At 50.2% G+C, this 18,927-nt stretch overlaps 1 protein-coding gene across 1 annotated transcript; it reads left to right on the forward strand.

Annotated features, from left to right (window-relative positions):
- Positions 1-6,519: 6,519 nt before the first annotated feature.
- On the forward strand, positions 6,520-15,685 carry LDLRAD1 (low density lipoprotein receptor class A domain containing 1). The gene is made up of 6 exons (XM_029949298.1): positions 6,520-6,622; positions 7,333-7,387; positions 9,967-10,092; positions 12,126-12,263; positions 13,994-14,122; positions 15,308-15,685. Exons 1-6 carry the CDS (start codon positions 6,602-6,604, stop codon positions 15,454-15,456), a joined length of 618 nt encoding a protein of 205 aa, XP_029805158.1. The 5' UTR covers positions 6,520-6,601; the 3' UTR covers positions 15,457-15,685.
- The last annotated feature ends 3,242 nt before the right edge of the window (positions 15,686-18,927 follow it).

An 18,927-nucleotide genomic window follows, 5' to 3' on the forward strand; every position in this document is an offset into this window, starting at 1 on the left:
AAAATTTTATTTGAATAATTATGTGCCAAAATTTGAGTTAATACACTCCTGATTTTCCAGATCTTCCGTTTCACCCCAATCCAACCTGGAAAAGAATTATGAAACGTTCTGTGTCTATTGCTATATAATATGATGATCAGAGAACAAACTGAAGCAGACATGACTCTCTCAGAAGTTCATTTTACGATATTTTGCATAGGCTGTAGAGTTTTTGCCAGATGCGTCTTTCCAAAAAACTACTTTTCTCTGTTAGAAAGCATATCAAGTGTAAGTTTCAGAGAAAAGCTTTCATATTGATGGTAAGACTTAGACCTCTGGGATACAGAATTAGGAACAGATTTCACTTGTCAGAGACTGTTGCTATTATCATTCCTTTAACCTATAATCAGATTTAAAAAGTGGCATTAGGTGACATGGTCCGCCGCAGTCAGAATGTGATTTTGCGTCGTTATACCGCGGAACATTAAAGCGCTTCGCAGCCCAGCACTTCCCTTACTCACAGGGCACTGCTGGCACCTGCAGCTGTGTTGTGTGACTGCAGAGTGAGTCACACGCTTACCGTCCAGCTGAGTCATCAGCTTTCCCTGGGTCAGAAGAGAGTACGGTTAACTAATCAAGTGACCCTTTGGTCATAAAATGATAGGTTTTATTTTTAAAATAGTTTGTCTAGATTTGGAAGATAGACGGTTTGAAAGTATGCGAACACATCCAGACGGGGAAGAAGGAAAGAATTACGAAGCTTGTCAAGCATTGTCTCTTTCTTATTTTATGTAGAAAACAGTTGAAAAGCAGGAGGAATAGGTTGGGGTTACCTGAAAACACGCACACTGGTCCTATTTTCCCACCCATGGTACATGCGTAATGCTCCTTAGTCAGGCACAGGTTTAATTGTGACGCATCGAGTGAGGCACGCTGAGCGGGAGCTCCACCAAATGCTGCAGATTTGCACGAGAACCCCCTGGAAGGAGGGCCTCCCTTGTAAAACCCTGCAGAGGAATGCGTGAGTAAGAAGGAGCAGCTGGATCACTGTCCCATTTTCTCCCCGCTTCTCTTGGTCTTCTCTTTGCTTCTCCAATGAGGTACCCCTGAGACTCTTCCTCTTGAAAGCATCCATCCAAGTTTAGACAAACTCTCCCCTCTTGTTTATGAGACATTTCCATATATGTGGAAATTCCCAATCATTCCTGTTACTGAGTAGGCATGCAAATATTTGTGATTGGCCTTTTTATTTTAGTATGAAACCAGAAAAACATTTTCAAAAAGAGTTTAACTTAAAAAGAACCCCCCCCAACAAAATACTGCATAAAAATGTTTGACTTGAAATTCCAAAAGAAGCAACAAAACCAGTTACTTCTTTTAAAGTTAGCCCTTGTGGGGCACTGGGATTTCGGCTCAGGTCTTGATCTTACGGGTTCATGGATTTGAGCCTAGCATTAGGCTCCATGCTGTCAGGGCAGAGCCTACTTGGGATCCTCTCTCTCCCTCTCTCTCTCCACCCCTCCTTCTCCCTCTCTCTCAAAATAAATAAACTTTAAAAAATAAATCAATAAAGTTTAGCCCTTGTTGAATGGGCCCATCTTCATTGTTGCCACAAGACAGGCAGCACCTGCTTTTCTACCACACAGCATCTTGAGAATCTTGTCTTGGTCCTGGGCAAAGTGTCAAGACGCTGAGTCTATAACTCAAACCTCCCAGACTCCAAAGATCCTTGGATCAGGTCCCTGGTCTAAGAGACATACTAATTCAGGCAGTTACAGAGACAGTAGTGATCACTGTAATGAGTGACGTAGGCCCCGAGAACCCCAATCTTTTCACAAAACTTTATGGACATCTTTTGTTTAGGATATATTTATTTTCAGTAAATCAGAAATGACCAGATTATCTGGACTTTCAACCCTGTCTCAGAAGTTTCTATGATACAATCTCAGCCAACCTGAGCTTTTGATCATCATGTGAAACGTATTTTACTCTGAGCTGATACTCCAACCAAAAGCAAACAACTTTATCCTTTGTTATCGGTCTGGCTTTATCTCAGATACATATGCCATTTCCATTATGATTTTTGCAATATATAAAATAGCTGTGTTATGATCTTTATGAGCTCTTGAGTATCTTAGGGAACATATTGGGCATCATTGATCTAGAGATTTCTTCTAGACCTTTTCTGATAAAACTAACCAGCCCCCCTCACTTTTGGAACAATCTATAAAACAGTCTCATCTGAGTCCCTACCCCACCACATCACGGCAGTGATTTTGCACAGGGATCCTGTTCCAGATTCACAGTTTAACCAGCCAAGAACCACTTGAGAGCCTGAGTGTCAGACCCTATGCCAGGTGACAGGACTTCAGCAACAAACAAGACAGGTGGCTCAAAAGCTGGGCAAGGAGACCACTGTTCATGTGATAAGGGCTATCAGCAGATAAGCGTAGGGTACTGTGGGAGGACCCCTAACCCTAACTTGTGGGAGGAAGTGGTATCCAAGCTTAAACCCAGAGGAGAAAGGAAAGCCAGACAAAGTATCCCCGGCAGCAGGAGCAGCGGGAGCAAAGACCTGGGCACATGAGGGCTGCACGTTGGTCGGCAGGTTGAGAAAGAGCATGGAAAGCATAGCAATAGATGGGGCTGGGCGGGCAAGATAATAAAGGACCTTATTAAACCCGGACGTGATCCTGAGCATGGTGGAAAGCCATAGGAAGGTTTTAAGCTAGAGAATTACAGTGTTTTAGAACAGATTCACCTGACGACAATGTTGAGGCTAGACCAGAGGGGCAGGTTCAGAAGCCAACAATGCTGGTTCTGTAGTAATCTCTAGGATCTATTAAATTATATACTGATTCAGCCACACCAAAATGGGACATTCCACTCCCTTTCCAGAGTTCTTTTTCTTATGCCTAATAATCCTATTTCATTTTACTTCACGTATATGTTTGAGTCCTTACCTGTAAGTCTCTCTGCCCCTCCACATTACTGTTTGGATGGTAACCGCCAGGACTGGTCTCTGGGTCCTGGTCACAATCTAAGTGTTACCAAGCCAACTGGGAAGTTTGTTCTACGAAGCCCAAGCTTCTTACCAGACTTATGTCGGGCTAAATGTTTAAACTGCCGTGCTAGGTCGACTTACCACCATCCTCAAATTCTAGGTTTGCCAACCCAGCCTCCTCCAACCCTGTGCACTCCTGAGCCCCTCCCACACGCTTTCCAGTTGCTAAGATTGTCATGTTTACATTTGAGTATCATCAGCATTTGAGCTACCTTTTTTTTTAACCTTTCTTTCCTTGACTACTTGTTCTAGAGTCTGGGGGTGGAGGTATGTACAGTAAGATTGTGGAGATAGAAGATTGAAATAGTGGGAAATGCAGATTTCTGTGAGAAGCTAGATTGTATAATGAATGTGCATTTTCTGACTCATTGCAATAATATATTGGGAGACACGGTTTCTATACCTTTTCTGAAATTTGTGATTGTTGAAGTCAGCTCCATATATTTCATGAGTAAGTGTTCTCTTCCTGTGATGTTCATAAAGTACTTCTTCAGAGCAGGTGTTCTTAACCCTGTCTGGCCATGGACCTTTTTGGCGATCTGGTGAAGACTGTGGACTCCTTAGAACAATGTTTTCAACTGCATAAAACTAAATATGAAGGACTGTTAAAATGATGTTAAAATATAGTTATTAAGAGGTTTTTTAATGTTGTGGTTGTATATATAGATACTTCTTTATTAACACATAAATTAAGGTCTAGTGGCGGTTCTAAAACTTCTGTAATTTCAATTGTGAATCATTATTTTGAAATATCTGCAGCAGCTGTAATATGATCTCCAACTGTCCGTGATTTCTATTGGTGACAAAGTCGCAGGTACTTCTCATATACTGCCGATTGTTGTCTGTATTTCATAACTGAAGGAAATGAGAGGTTTCAGTTAGAAGTGAGTGAAAATAAAGATTTCATTTTTTTCCCATTCAAGTTCACTGAATCCCTGGTTTAAAGGATGTCTAACTTCTTGTCATTTCAAAGAAGATTTTATTGAAATTCCAGATAGGTCACCTACAGTTTTACTTTGTCATTTTAGAAGCAAAATACTTTGGTTTGCTTATTCAATTCTAAATTATTTGGGCTTAAAAATTTTTTTTTTACTGTTTCCTGTGTGCTTTTTATACTTGAATTGTTCTGCAATGTTGGAACAGCAATAATTGAAGGCTTGGGCAGAAAGAAAACAGCGACTGATTAGAAATGAGAGGTTTCCACAAAAGCTCGATAATGTTACCTCAAGATGTACCATCATGCAGTCATTACTGGAGCCCCACATCTGTTTATTCATAATGCTTAAGTATGTAAACTTCAATAAAATGGTCATCTGCATTAAACTATATTATCATGCTGTCTTGGGAAAGTGTCTGCCTAGATCTATCACCATGGCATTTGTCCGTGACTTCGGCCCAAGCCCTTCAGAGCAGTCCCACTATCACTTAGATGGGTGCTTACAACATTCCTCTAAGAAAGCAGGCTGGGGCCCGCTATTTCCATTCTAGCCTCAAGTAGAGGGTCCCAGAGAGGAGAGATGGCCAGCCAGTGCTCCCCAAGTTATAGGGGAGGAGCGATAAACGCCGAGGCAGGGACCAGGGCTCACGCTAGGCGGGGCTGGAAGGAGACCTCGGGTGCCTGGGTCCATGTAATGGGGGGACCCATGAGCATTTTCCAGCCCAGAGTTGGACTCTGGACTAAGAAGCAGTCTTAGCAGATCTCTCTGTAACAGTAAACACACCAAGGCCCCAGCAACAATACTGCACCCCCAAACGGAGCAGAACTCTTGACATACGGGCTCTTACTTCATACTAACCATTGCCCTTTGCAGTGAGTGTTCTTATCTCCATCCTTCAGTTGAGGAAAGATTTCAAGAGGTTGGACTTGCCACCTTAAATGAGATAGAATTAATTTGACAGAGTTGGGATGAAAACCCAGGTCTGTCTGACAAGCTGAGGTTTACTGATCTCAGATCCAGAGGGTCTCCCCTAGCCACAGCTGGGCTAACACAGAGCCCCACAGGGTAAGGTATATCGGGAAAGGTAAATCCAGAGAGGAGGGAGAGTCAAGACTTGGAAGTGAGGGTTTTACCTGGTTCTGGGCACAAAAGGTGGATTTAGAAGGGCAGAAGGAATGGCCGCTTGGGTGGCTCAGTCAGTTGAGTGGTTGAGCATTCAGCACTTGATTTCAGTTCAGCTTATGATCTAACATTTCGTGGGTTTGAGCCCTGCCGTCGGACTCTGTGCTGGTGGTATGGAACATTGGAATTCTCTCTTTCTCTCTGTTCCTCCCCCGCTTGCACATGCTCTCTCTCAAAGTAAATAAATAAACTTAAAAAATCTTAAAAAACAAGAAAGGCAGAGGGAGCCAGCAGAAGTCACACTAGGCAAGTGACAGCTATAGTCTGGAGAGAGATGTATAACCCATGGAACCGATTACTCAAATGCAGCATAAAGAAATCCATAAATCAATAAGAAAGTGATAAACCACCCATAGAAAAATGAACAATAGATATGAAAATGCAGTCCACCAGGCAGGAAACCACACAGCCGATGTATAAAGAAGAGCAGCACAATAGTGTGGGGTTGGGCAAAGCTTTCCAAATTCAGTGCGCTTTTGAATCTCCTGAGGCTCCTGTAAGATGCAGGGGCTGGTTTGGAGGGGCTGGAGGGAGACCCCAGTTCTAACCAGCAGATGCGGTCTTGAGAAGTGAGGGTGTGGGTACAGGCAGAGTGTAAGCTTTTCAGCCAACCAGTTCTGTATCTTGGCTCCACCTCTTTTTGACTGCAAACCTTGGGCAAGTAACTTAATGTCGCTGTGCCTCAGTTTCCTCATCTGTACAAAGGACATAATAGTCCCCATATCCTGTGGTTGGAAGAATTAAATGGGTCAACATACATAAAGCACGTAGGACGGTGTGTGGCAGAAGCAAATGCTCACTAATTGTCAGCAATTGGTGGTAGCAGTAGTGATCGCTAGAGAAGTACAAATTAAACCAGCCAGAATTGCCATTCTGAACCTGCCAGACAGATCCAGGTGTCAGAAAGTCTGACCATTTCAAGGGGAGATGGAAGGCAGAAACTCTCACACACTGCTAGTGGATATTTGTTTTATAATTTTAGTTGAAGATGCATATTCTTTCCACATAGATAACCTATTAAGTTGAATAGAAGAACAATAAGAAAATGGTTCCTGTTTTTTAGCCACTAGAACATTAATTCTGGGTATTTCTGCCTGCTTCTCTATGCAGCCCAATGGCCTAAGATTCCCGCCCCCTCCTCCACATCCCCCCACACCGTCTCATCACTGATGCGGAGGAAAAAGCAAGTCTGAGCCCCGCTTCCCAGCTAGTATGACATTTGGGGCAGTTTCTCCCTCTCGGAACCGCAGGGTGGGGCGGGGCCAGGCAGGAGCCTGGGAGGGGACAGCCAGCAGGGAGGGTGTAGCCAGATGAGGCTTGAGGCTTCACACCCTCCCTCTCCTGGCTGCCCCTGGTGACCGGACAGGAACCTGAAAGTTCTCTCTGCAAGGGGCCCCCAGTGCTGGGAGGCTGGAGCTGGGAGCTGGAGGCAGGAGACATGAACAAAATCTTCCCCCAGGTAAGGGTTGCTCTATTAATTAATTAGTTAATTAATTTATTTTCAAATTTTATTTCAGAGGGAGGGGGAGAGAGAGAGAGAGAGTGTATGAGTGGGGGAGAGAGGCAGAATCTCAAGCAGGCTCCACGCTCAGTGCAGAGCCCAATGTGAGGCTTGATCCCCCAACCCTGGGATCATGACCTAAGTGGAAATCCAAGAGTCAGTTGTTCAACCAACTGAGTTGAGTCACCCAGGTGCCCCAAGAGCTGCTTTAAAATGGCTCCTGACCTAGGGGAGTCCACGCTGGGGTAAGGAGTGGGCAGTCAAGTGGTGAAGTGCTGAGGTGGCCCAGGTCCCGCTTGCTCTGGAGGCTCCCTCCCGATTGCAGGGGACCCAGCAGGTGAAGCAGCTGCGCAGTTTGGGTGGTGAGTGCTGGAAGGGAGATAGGGGAGCCAAGTGGGGCTGGAGCCATCGGAGGGAGCCATCAATATTCATGGGCCTGGGCCTCAAGGAAAGCCTTGATCCTGGGAGGAGCCTAAGCTAGTTTGAAGGAGGAATGTTGGCCAAGTGCACAGTGGAGAGAAACGCATTGCAGGCAGAGGCCACAGTCTAGCGTGGGTATGGATCTTCAAGCAGGTCTGAGGCTCTCAGCACGCCGGCGCGTGGGGGCCTGCGGTTCCATGGAAGACTCTCCGAGACCCTCCTGAAACCCCATTCTGTCTCTTGGGCAGGGAGATGACAATGGCAGTGCTGCTGCTGGAACCAAAGCCCTCCCTGGAGGGGAAGGTAAAGGACCGAGGGCCCCCAGGCGGGGCTCCCTTGAGGCTGGGCTGCCGCTCCAGATGAAGAGGGCTCCCCCACGGCTCCCACTGCCCCTCAGACCTCTGCCCCCATGCTGATGTCGTCCGCTCCCAGCTGCCTGGCCAGCCCTGCTGACGGTCACCTGCTTAAGAGGCTTGTTCTTTCCCTCCATGGATTTCTTGAGCGCCTACTATGTGCTGCCTATCACAGACCCTGCGCCACATGCAGCACCCACTGTAACTTATAGAGGGAAGAGATCTGCAGCCAAAGCCCTGACTGAATGGGTGACCTAGGCCATGCTCTACCTCTAAGCGATAAAGTGGGCAGGATAATACACTTAGCCCCTCCCATGTGACGCCGACTCCGCCCTGTACCAAGCACAGGTTGCTTCGCCTTTATGCAGTAAAGGAAGGAAGGAACACACATCTATTGAGCCCTGTCTTGGCCCACATTTGTCAATGAGGAAACAGAACCAGAGAAGCAGATAATAATAATAATAGCTATAAAGAATCAACCCCTTAGTAAGTGCCTGGCGGTGTACGGGCTTTTTAAATCTGCAGACCAGTCTGAGAAGGGGTCCTTTTTGGGGCAATAACGAGATGGGGCAGCTGGGCGAAGGAAGTTTGGGGAGCTTGGCCAAATTGGGATCCAAACAGCTGGGAGGTGGGAGAGGTGGAGTTCAAATTCGAACTGGGCTTCCTCTGGAGGCTAAGCCCCTGTGTCCCTGTGGCTCCGCACTGTGTTTAATTTCCCAGTGCGACTCCCGGTGGGCGTGGCTGGAAAGGGCGTGGCCTCCTTTCCCCATCCACCCGTCCCGGAAGGATTGGCGGAGGGCTTTTGTAGCTTTGAAAAGGGACCTCTTCACCTGGGCTTGGGTCTTGGTGCTGCCAACGTGTCTCAAGCGTCTCCCGCGACAACCCCTCCCGCAGCCTGTGCTGCACAAATATTTGAGGAGCGGCTGCTTGGCTGACCAAGCTCCACGCTGTCTCCCTGGTTACCTGAGTTTACTCTGTGCCTGGAGCCAACCAGGACTGTGGGGGTTGCGGGTTTTCAGTTCCTGCTGCATCCTCTGCATCTATCTCCTCTCCCAGTGCACGCCCACCCGGGGCTCCAGCCGCACCAGGCCGCTTGCCCTTCCCCAGGTGCCCTCCATCAAGCCTTTACTCTTACACCCTCTACCTGGGGTAGAGATGCCTTCTCCTTGCACCCTCCCCTCAACTGCCTGTGGAAATTCCACCTATGCTTCCCACATCCCTTCCTTCCAGCAGCCGTGGCACCTTGCTCACGCCTTCTTGACACTCGGTCCTGGCACCGGAGCTGCTGTGTCCAGGTGCAGGTCTGACGGGCAGGCAAGCACAGAGTAGGCAGCTCCGGAAATGTGAGTGGATTGGAGGGAAGTGACATGAACTCACCTGAACTGGGGGCCCTCCTATGTTTCTGGGATCTCTAGGTCAGAGTAGTCACAAAGCACCTACTGTGTGCCCCGCCTCTCACCTGGGCCCTGGAGACACAGAGATGCCTAAGATGTGTCCTGCCCCTTTTCTGGGATAACTGTGGCCCAGGGGATAGGGCATCCGTGGGCACCCACACTCTTCCTTTTCCCCATCCATGCTTTGTTTTCTAAGGACAACAAGAAGCTTTCAGGGCATAAGGACCAGAGCTGTGATTACTGTTTTTCTGTCCTTCACAGAGTAGGGCACCTCATAGGTCCTTAATAATGCTTTCTTTCATTATTTTCATGAAGAAGCAAAAATTAAAGGAGCAAAGTAAGTAAAAGGAGCAGGATGTCTCCTCTCACTGTGATTTCCACATTGCTTAGGATACAGCTTGGCACATAGTAGGTACTCACTAAGCAATAATAATAGCTAAAGCCTTTAGAGCATTTACTATGTGCCAAGCACTGTTCTAATCTGTTCATTAGCTTAGCCTAACCCTCTCAACAGCTCGAAGGTAAGTGTTATGGCCCTCATTTTCCACATGAGGAAATAGGCATAGAAAAGTAAAGTGACTTCTCTATTCTGTCCAGTTGGGATTCTAACCGGCATCCTGGCTGGCTTTAGAATGGACAATCAGCTGGCATCGTGCAAAGGGGCATAGGTTTTGGCATCAACGACTCATGTCCCAGCTCTGCACGAGGTGACCGGGACCTTTTCTTCTCCGAGCCTCAGTTTCTTCGTCTATAAAATAAAGGTTGTTTTTGAAAAATCAACAACGATGAAGGGCCTGCTTTAGTTTTTCCCTAGGCAGGGGCTCACCAAGCAGGTGTCCATCTTTCTTGGCCTCCTGAGAAGTCCTCGAGGGAGGACATCTGAGCGAGGAAGGTAGAGCAGTGACTAGAACTTTTATCCCGACTGCCACTGACCAGCTGCTGGCCAAGATGGATGGGTGCTTGGTGGAGGTGGGCCCACAGGCAGGACCAGGAGCATCATGGAAGGCTCCAGAGCTCCCTCCTCCAGGGAGCCCTTCCTGCCCCCAGACCCCCAGGAGGGGAGGCACACCTGTTGGGGCCAGGGAGTGGGATCCCTAGCTGCTTGGTCACTGGCCTCCCACCCCACACGTCGTAGGCTGCGGCCCCTTCTGCTGCTCGCGCCAAGGCGCCTGCCTCTCAGCCTTCTTGCTGCTCCTGCTGGTGACCCTCGCAGCCCTGATCGCCCTGGTCACTCTCCTTGGACTCCCTCCGCGCACACCAGGTCAGTGTGGTCAAGAGAGGGTGGGCTGGACTTACTAGGAGGGGATCCAGGCACAGAGAGATGAGGAATCTCAACGACGCCGGCTTCTCCACGAACAGGCTTTGGGACAATTCCTAGGCTGTGTGCACAGACACGGCACGCATGCACACACACGTGTCTGAGCTGCCATTTGCACATCTGTGATATGAGTTATTGAGAAGAACCAGTTCTGATGTCACCTTCCTCAGCAACCCTCCGTGGCCCCTTGGCTAGCCCACGCGCCACGGCCCCCGCAGCCCCGCATACTTCCTCTTCCCCTGGCCTCCCTGTCCCAGGAGCTGCTGTTCCCCTGTGTGTCTGCCTCCTCCACAAAGGACAGGAACGTGTCTGGTACATCCCTGCAGCCCTGACTCCAGTGCTGAACCTCAACACAGTCCCTACCCCATGGAGCTCACGGTTTGGAGATTAATGGGCATTTATCAAATAGGGCAGGGTTACTGGGGGCTCTGCGAGTCTGGAACAGGGGCTCTGACCCAGTCTAGGAGTCAGGTGGGCACCCTGAGAGGTGAAAGGGAGTTGAGCTATGCAGAAGAAGTGGGAATTGGTTACTGGAGGGGGTGGCAGGAAAAATATCCTGGGCACAGGCAACTCATGTGCAGAGTCTCTGGGGTGAGAGGCAACATGAGGGGAAGAGACTGCAGGAGGCCAGAGACACCCAGGGCAAGAGCAGTGAGAGGGGCAGGTGCCCAGGGCCTCAGGGCTGTCCTGAGTGGGGGGGGTTACCATCCAGAGAGCCATGGGGAGGGGCTACCATCCAGAGAACCATGGGGAGGGGCTTAAGCTGGAGGTGGGGTGTCATTTCTGAGAGATGTCTCCGGAGCCAGGTGGGGGTATACGGGGACGATGTGGCAGTGGGCGGGGGGAATCCACAGTACTCTACATGCCCATGCAAGATCAGAGGCACTGATGGTAGACGTGAACATGTGAGGGACTGCACTCATGTGCCTGCGTGTGCACATGTGTGTCTGCCTGTGTGTGTCAGAGTGTGTGCAGGTGTCTGTGTGTATACATGTCTATGTGCACACAACTGTCTGTATGTGACCGTGTGCGTGTGTGTGCATGCGTCTGTGTATGCGCACGTGTGTCACTGTGTGTATGTGTGACAATGAATATTTCTGTGAGTCAGTCCCCCTCCTAGTAGCCAGGCTAGCTCCAGGAGGTGAGACATGGTTCATGGGTGTCCAAACACACGTGCACAGTCCCGATCACATCTCCGACCTGCACACACGTGTATACACATGCACAGTCTGTGGGGCCAGGGTGACCACCAACGTGTCTGACAGTCTGTCTCCTTTAGTTCTTTGGAGCAGCCCCAGGGTGGGTGTTCCCCCCAGTGGGATGAGAAGACTCTCAACCAGATACTGGGGAGCCAGCGCCAGCACTGGGCCTTATATCTGTCTGAGCCTTACTTTACTCGTCTGTAAAGTGGGGCTAATGATGACACCTCACAGGGCTTTCTGGGGAAACAGTAGAGTACAAATGTGAAAGGACTCTGCAGCGCATCAAGGTGTGCCCAGATGTAAGGGACTGTGGCAGAATGGTCCCCGGCAAGCCCCACTGGATTGTTCCTGTCAGCCTGACCCAGCACCAGGAGGTCCACCATTAAAACCACTTTGTGGACTGGAACCCTGTCCTCGGGAGTTTCCACGGGACTGTCCATAAGCTCTCAGTAAAGGAGAGAACCATGACTCACTCCGCATGTTCTCTGGCGTAGGGTCATTCACCCTAAAGCTTTCATGTAATCTCTCCAGAGTCCTATGGGGTTTGTGTCATTGTACAGACAAGGAATCTGAGGCTCAGAGAGGTCAAGTCGTCTGCTCAAGGTCACATAGCTAGCAAATGGTAGAGTGGGGGCTTGGGCTTCATCTCCATCACCACCCAGCCCAATATCATCCTGGCTGCCCCCGACCCTGGGGCAGGCTCAGCATAAGGCTCAGCTTCAGGGACTTGTGAGGCACTTCTTGAGCCTCTGGGGTCTCTCCCTGCCAACTCAGGGGCCCAGATCTGCGTGACGCTGATGAACAGGACGGGCTTCCTGTGCCACGACGGAAAGAGCTGCCTCCCAGCCAGCAGGGTCTGTGATGGCGTCCGCACCTGTGCCCAGGGCGAGGATGAGGATGAGGCCATGTGCCGTGAGTACCTGCTCAGCCCTGCCCTGCCCCGAGTGGGGCCCTCCAGAGCCCATTTGGGGTTGCCCCCCACTCCCGTTCTCCCTGCAGCCATACTGAAGCTCTAGTGTCCCCAGTCTACCAGGCACCTTCATGTCCCCCAGTCCTTGCTTGTATGGTACCGTCAGCGAGGAGCACCTGTCCTCACCCCATTCCAGGCACATGCACCCATACATGCTCATACCAGGAAGGCCTTCGCTCTGTGCATCTCCACTCCCTAAGAACCTATATTCATCTTTCAAGGGAGAGTTCAAGTGTTAACTCCACCAGGAAGCCTTCCCTGATTCTCAAAGTAGGTTAAGTTCCCTCCCCTGGGCTCCCATAGCCCCTGTGCTTCCCCCTGTCCCAGCCCTAGTCACATGGGCACCCCCACCAGATTGTGAACCCCTCTGGGGCAGGCCCGGTCTACGTGGTCTAGAGACCCCAGTTCCTGGCAGAGGACTATATCTGGCATGACTTCCTGAACGGGTGATGGAATGAGTGAATGAATGGAAGACCTGGTTCCGGAACTTAGAGACCTGACAGTCTCAGCAGAAAAAAGCCATGGCTAGATGGACTCGGCACTTTGCACGTAGGAAGGAGAGAGTCTGCTGGGTTGGAGTGGGAGGGGTGAGGGGGAAGATGGAAGAAGGGTCACTGTCTCTAGACTAGAGGAGATGTTAAAGGTCATCTAGTCCATGTCCCAGCTCATGCTCCAATGCCCTCATCATAAACCCAACCAAGGCCACCTAGCCTCTGCTTGCATACTTCTAGGTTGGGGGGCTCACTACAGCCCAAGATGCTGCTCCCCTCTTTCATCACATGGTTTCCATGGGAATGCCTCCCTTGTACTGAGTTTGGAGCTGTCTCCCTGCAGCATCCTTGATAGGTTCCAACTCTCTTCTTTCATCTGAAACACATTTTAATTGATCCCCCGTGATGGTGGCACTGCATGGATTTGCAGATTGCTTTCTTGCCTACCATGAGTGTCTCCTTCCCAGGGCCACACTCTGGACTCCTGCGGTCCTCCCCTTCGTGGTTGGTTTTCTCCACTCCACCAGCACACCCCAGGACACAGCCCAGTTACCCTTGTCCCTCTCCCTGGTCAGGCTCCAGAAGCATCCATGGCATTTCTGGCTGGCGGTGGCTAGCCCAAGGAACAAACGCCTTTCCCCTTGCCAAAGGCTGCTTGTGATGTGGCCTGAGTTTGTGTTAATTTTTGGTAACCCTTTCACACCACTGTCTAACAGAACCCATTTGCAAGAACAGTGCTCTGACTCCATCTCAGAAAGTATGCAAACCCACATCCTCTGAGTTCTGGTGCCCAAGGGCAAGACTTCACATTTACTCTTGCTATGTTCCTGAGGGAGGAGGCTTCCTGGAAGTGAAAGAACTTGAACCTGGACTTGAAAGTGGAATGGTTTTGGAGAAGTGTCAAAGAGGACATTTCTGGAAGAAGGAATAATGCAGGCACTGGTATGAGGTGGGCATGCACCATAGCTAAGCCGGGAATGAGGAAGGGAGATGTCACTCTCTGGGCATCTCAGTGGGTAGACAAGGAAATACTTCTCTGTCCTTGACTTGACCTCCGCCTCAGGAAACCTCCTCGTGGGCCCAAGTTTGGCAACTGCCAGGGTGGTCAGGACAATCCACCTCCAGATAGATGTCTGGAGGCCGGATGTGGACTTGCCCTCCCTTCGCCTGTCGCACTGTAGGGGACATGCCCCGGAGCCTCCCCAGCTTCCTCGTGGCCCGCTGTGGAGACCCGTCTTCTTGGATCTACTCGGACCAAAAGTGTGATGGGGTCAACAACTGCGGGGACTGCTCCGATGAGCTGAGCCCAGGTAAGGTCTGGGCACAGGTTGTGCTGGCGCAGGAGGCCGGGCAGTGGCCAAAGGGCAGAAGTGGGCCAGAGAATCTCAGATGCTCCCCTGCCTCCCCTTCTCACATACCATGAAGAAGTTTTCCATGCTGCTTGAATGCCTCCAGTGGTGGCGTGCTCACCAAATGACTTCTTCTGGGGGGTTATTCTTCTGGGAAGCATACCCTCAAGGGCACAGATGAGGAAATTGGGGCCCAGAGGGTGGTCATGCAAGCAGTAAGTACATGACCGGACTGGGATGTGAACCCGAGTTTCCTTCATCTCCTCTGTATCTCCCAACAACCCTGTGAGGAAGGCAGGGCAGGAATCACTGGCCCCAAATTTATATGTGAGTAAACTGAGGCTCGAGAAGGGACTTAGTAGAATAAGTGATCATAAAGAAGCATGGGTATAAACCCAGGTCTTCTGACTCCCAGTCTTAAACTCTTTCACTGCCCAGACTTTCCTTTCAATCTCTTCCCCATTGTTCAATCAACAAACATGTTCTGAATACTCTTAGGTGCTGGGCGTGGAGCCAGGTTCTGCTGAGGGATAGTCAGGAGTCAAACATGCGTCCTACCCCCAGGACTAACACCATGTTGATGCCAAAAGGAAGGGCTGGGTTCCAAAGACCCTGGAGAGCGTTTCGGGGGGCAGATAAGAATGAAAGGAGACTTCTCAGAAGAGGCAGTGTTCAAGCAGATTTCAACAGGCAGAGGCTGAGTGTGCAGCGAAGCACACTGAAGGCCCAGGGTACAGGGCGAAGGAGGGGAATCTGTGAGGCATCCTCAGAAATCCTCCATAAGTGGGCCGGTGTCGCTGAGTCAGAGTCAGGAAGGGAAGACAGGCTGCGGGGGACAATATGCTTCCCTTAATATCTGAACACTGACCATGTGCCAGGCGCTTGGCTTATCTTCCTTAATAACAAACTTGAGCAGATGAGGAAACTGAGGCTCAGACAGGGTGAGAGACTTGCTTGAGGTGACACAGCCTATGATTTGGGAAGTCTAGATTCTCTCTCCCACAGGGAAATAAGGCATACAGGCAACCAGTGTCTGACAGGGTGGCGCTATGGGGAGCTATGGCAGATTTCAGAGCTGGGGTGGCCGGGTACCCGGGGCACTCCAGGACACTGCAGTGGCCCTTCTGCTGGCTCTTGTGCCCACAGTGACTGCATGCCCGCCCTGTGGCCCTGGCTGGTGGCGCTGCCCCTCCACTGTCTTCAAGTACTGTGGCTGCATCCCGAGGGTCCTGTGCCAGGACCACACGCAGCACTGCTCCGACTGGTCTGATGAATACTCCTGTCCTGGACCCTGAGCAGGCCACCCAGGCAAGGCTGGGAGCCTGGCTGGCACAGCACTCATAGCCCTTCACACGAGCATCGCATCCAAGAACACGCGGGTGGGAAGGAGGCTGCAAGATCATATTGTGGGATCCGGGCACCATCGTCTGTGAACCAGAATTGCCTCTCCTGGAGGCGCCTGGGGGCTCAGTCGATTAAGGCTCTGACTCTTGATTTCTGCTCGGGTCGTGATCTCAGCGTCGTGAGTTCTAGCTCTGCACCAGGCTCTGAGCTGAGCATGGAGCCTACTTAAGAATCTCTCTCTCCTTCTCTCTCTGCCCCTCCGCTGCTTGTTCTCTCTTTTAAAAAAATGCCTCTCTTGATTTCAAGCTGGTCAGCCTCTCCTTGAATGCCTAGAGTGACAGGCGCTCACTACCACAGTAGGCAACTCCTAAGATGAATGGAATCTGCTTCCGTGATTTGGGGCCTACTTCTGGGCCACATAGAAGAAATGTGTTCTTTTTGCCCTAAGGCAGGCTTGCATATCCTGACCTTGTCACCGCTTAGAAGAAAGATAAGTCTGCGACTTAAAAAACCAAGCTAAGGAGTTCAGCTCTCATGGGTGGAACATGTATGTGAAGTGTATGCCACTTTCTGTCCCTTTGGTACCTAAGACAGATACTGCTGGGCTCACATGCAGCCTTAGCATTTTTCTCAACTCCATAATCCTAGCGGCCGCTACTGATTGATCACAGGGGATTACACATGAGGCAGGGTAGGGGCCATCCTGCCACCGGGAAGCTGTCCCCGGAGGCTCCGAGCTGGAGATTAGAGGGTCAGGAGAAAGGGCAGCTTGAGGAGCTGCTCACTGCCCATTCTCCACCCTACCACCCCCCCACCTTCTACCCTGTGATCAGCTGCCAGGCCAAACAGCCCAAGTTTCCTGAAGTAGGCATTATATTTCGGTCCTGGAGCCTGAGTGAATGATCTATATCTTGGAGTACTTTCTAGTTCACAACAGCCAGACAGACAAGGATGGTATCCCCATTAAACAGATGAGGAAAACTGAGGCCTAGAGGAAGGAATGACTTGCTCAGGTCATAGAGCAAATTCAGTGCTGGAACTGGAACTCAAGCATGGTCTCCAGTCTCTAGGCTCTGAAGCCTTTCCTGCTACCAATGTGATTATACCTTAGCCAGGAACAGAATCTCTCTGGGGTATTTAAATAAGGTGGCTTGAAGGGCAGAATGTGGCCCACCCTTATTCTGACAGAGTGACTTAGAATCCGGCCAACAAGAGGGTTTCTGTTGAAGGAGATAGACATATCCGCCATTGGAAATTAATTGGTTTTATATAGCAGTCTTTTGAGAGTTTTGAGTTGAAAATCAGCATCTGTGAGAACGCTGAGCTCCAGTTCATACTTTTACTCACTGAACAGCCTCTGTGCACCTGCTGTGGGCCAAGCCAGGGCCAGGCACCCGGCAGTGAAGACAGCTGGATCCCAGCACACGAGTACAGCCTCACGGAGGAGGCACCTCTCATGCAGAGGGAGGCGTGGGGGCAGCAAGAAATTCTGGGCTCAGGGCACCAAGGAGAGGCCTTTGGGAAGTGAGCATACAGTCATGTCCCTGACACTGAGGACCTGTGGGCCAGCTCCTGGAACAAGGTGCCTCAGGGATGCTGACGGAGGGACGGTCAGCCTAAGGCTCTGGCACTCTTGGCTGAGCTCCCCTCCAACTACAGCACAGGTGAGGCACCTCTGACGCCTGGTCCAGAGCAAGGACACTTGGGCTGGCTCTGGAGGGTAGGAGTATTTCCAGGGGTAGAGGTGGAGGAGAAGGGCGTTCCCCACTAAGGGGCCAGTGCGAATGAAAGTATGAGTGTGTGACAGGGCACGGCTCGGCCAAGGAATCCCCAGCAGGTCAGAGCGGCCAAAGCATTGTCTGGGGGTTGGAGACAGCAGGAGACGAGGTGAGGAGACGAACAGGGATGTGCTCCCATAGGGCACAGCCTGTCACACTTCATCCTAAGGGCAGCAGGCATCATCGGGCCAAGAAGCAAGGACCTTCGATGAACTTTAATTACAAGAGTCGAAGAAAGAGAGGCCTGCACTTGGACCAAGAAGGGTAGTCAAGGACTACTGACTAGTGGAAACTCATGGGCCTTAGGACCCTATGGGAGTGGGGGGAGGGGAGGAAGTGGGAAGGGAAAATAGAGGAGTCCAGCGGCCTGAGAAGGAGCACCAGTCCTCCAGCCCTGGCCATGCCTTCTGCAAGAGGACACCAGTGTGCAGGGGAAGAGAGAGACAAGGAGCAGTCAGGAGGCGCATTCCAGCACTCGGATGTAATGTGTGTCCACCTGAGCCCGGGCTGTTAACAGCAAGGTTGCTGGGAGGAGGCCATTGCTGGGAGCCACACCAGCCTCACTGGATGACACAGTCACAGCAGGGAAATGACAGACATTTGCACAGCTCCTGCCACAGGATGCAAAACTGGTATCTCCTTCTGCTACTGGCTCATACTGGGAATGGGACTGCTGTTATTGATTAGGCCTCACAATGTTCCAAATCAGACCGATCTTCCCCATACAGATACCTCATGGGAAGAAGCATATTCCGACCCCCACAAAGAAGACTTTAGACAAAGCACTGCAGACGTTTGTCGAAAGGCTCTTCTAATGAGCCTTGCAGACCCAAGACGTAGATAATGGGGGCGGGGGGTTAAGAACACAAGAGTTACAATTAGCTCTGGCCCAGAGAAAAAGAGCCTAACTTAGAGATAAGAAACAGACTACGGCAGGACATAAGTTACTACTTACACCTTTACTAGTTGGTGATGTATAGCAGTCCCTTCCCGAAGGCCTACATTCTACAAATACCCTCCCTTGTACTAATATCTGTTATGAGGATGGATAAGAAAATAGTTAAGACAAAAACCCAGGTGCAAGGCTAACGCACACAGGGCCCCCATTGTGCTTACATCAAAGAAAAGGCTTTCTCAAGCAACTTGTTAACAAGCATTCCTTCTCTTGTGGTTAATGAGCCAGATAAAATAACTCCAAGCTCATCTATATATTACTCAATCTATGACTTAATCTTAGCGTTATTGATTTAAACAAGTGTGTATGATATCTGCTTTTCACTAAGAACATCCTGTTATGCTCTTTGTTGTAAAATTTACTACCTCACTGTAATTAGGGTAGTTCTGCAAAAATGCCTCTGTAAAACCTGTTTCTGTACACTTTTCAAAGCATCTTATCACAGAAATTTATCTGTTGTAAAAATTCCACCTTCGGATGTCATGCTATCGTTTGACCTATAAATTAAGACACCAAAACAGACAGAGCAGAGATGCCTGCCTGGTGATCAGAAAGAAACTCGAGGCTCTCTCACTCCCTTTCGCCGACACCGTCCATACTTCGGGACCCCTTGACCTGCTGGAGCTGGACTCCAGCAGGCCTTGGGAATATGCCCCTAGTATGTTCCCACCAGCTGGCCTCAGTGGTTC

This window comes from Suricata suricatta, chromosome 8 (assembly GCF_006229205.1).
Source record: "Suricata suricatta isolate VVHF042 chromosome 8, meerkat_22Aug2017_6uvM2_HiC, whole genome shotgun sequence".
Lineage (NCBI taxonomy): Eukaryota > Metazoa > Chordata > Mammalia > Carnivora > Herpestidae > Suricata > Suricata suricatta.

Excerpts from the sequence above, each read along its gene's own strand:
- LDLRAD1 (XM_029949298.1), top strand. The coding sequence starts at position 6,602 with ATGAACAAAATCTTCCCCCAG. Across the intron at positions 12,264-13,993 it reads TGAGGATGAGGCCATGTGCC|GGGACATGCCCCGGAGCCTC; the intron begins GTGAGTACCTGC and ends GTCGCACTGTAG. Across the intron at positions 14,123-15,307 it reads CTCCGATGAGCTGAGCCCAG|TGACTGCATGCCCGCCCTGT; the intron begins GTAAGGTCTGGG and ends TTGTGCCCACAG.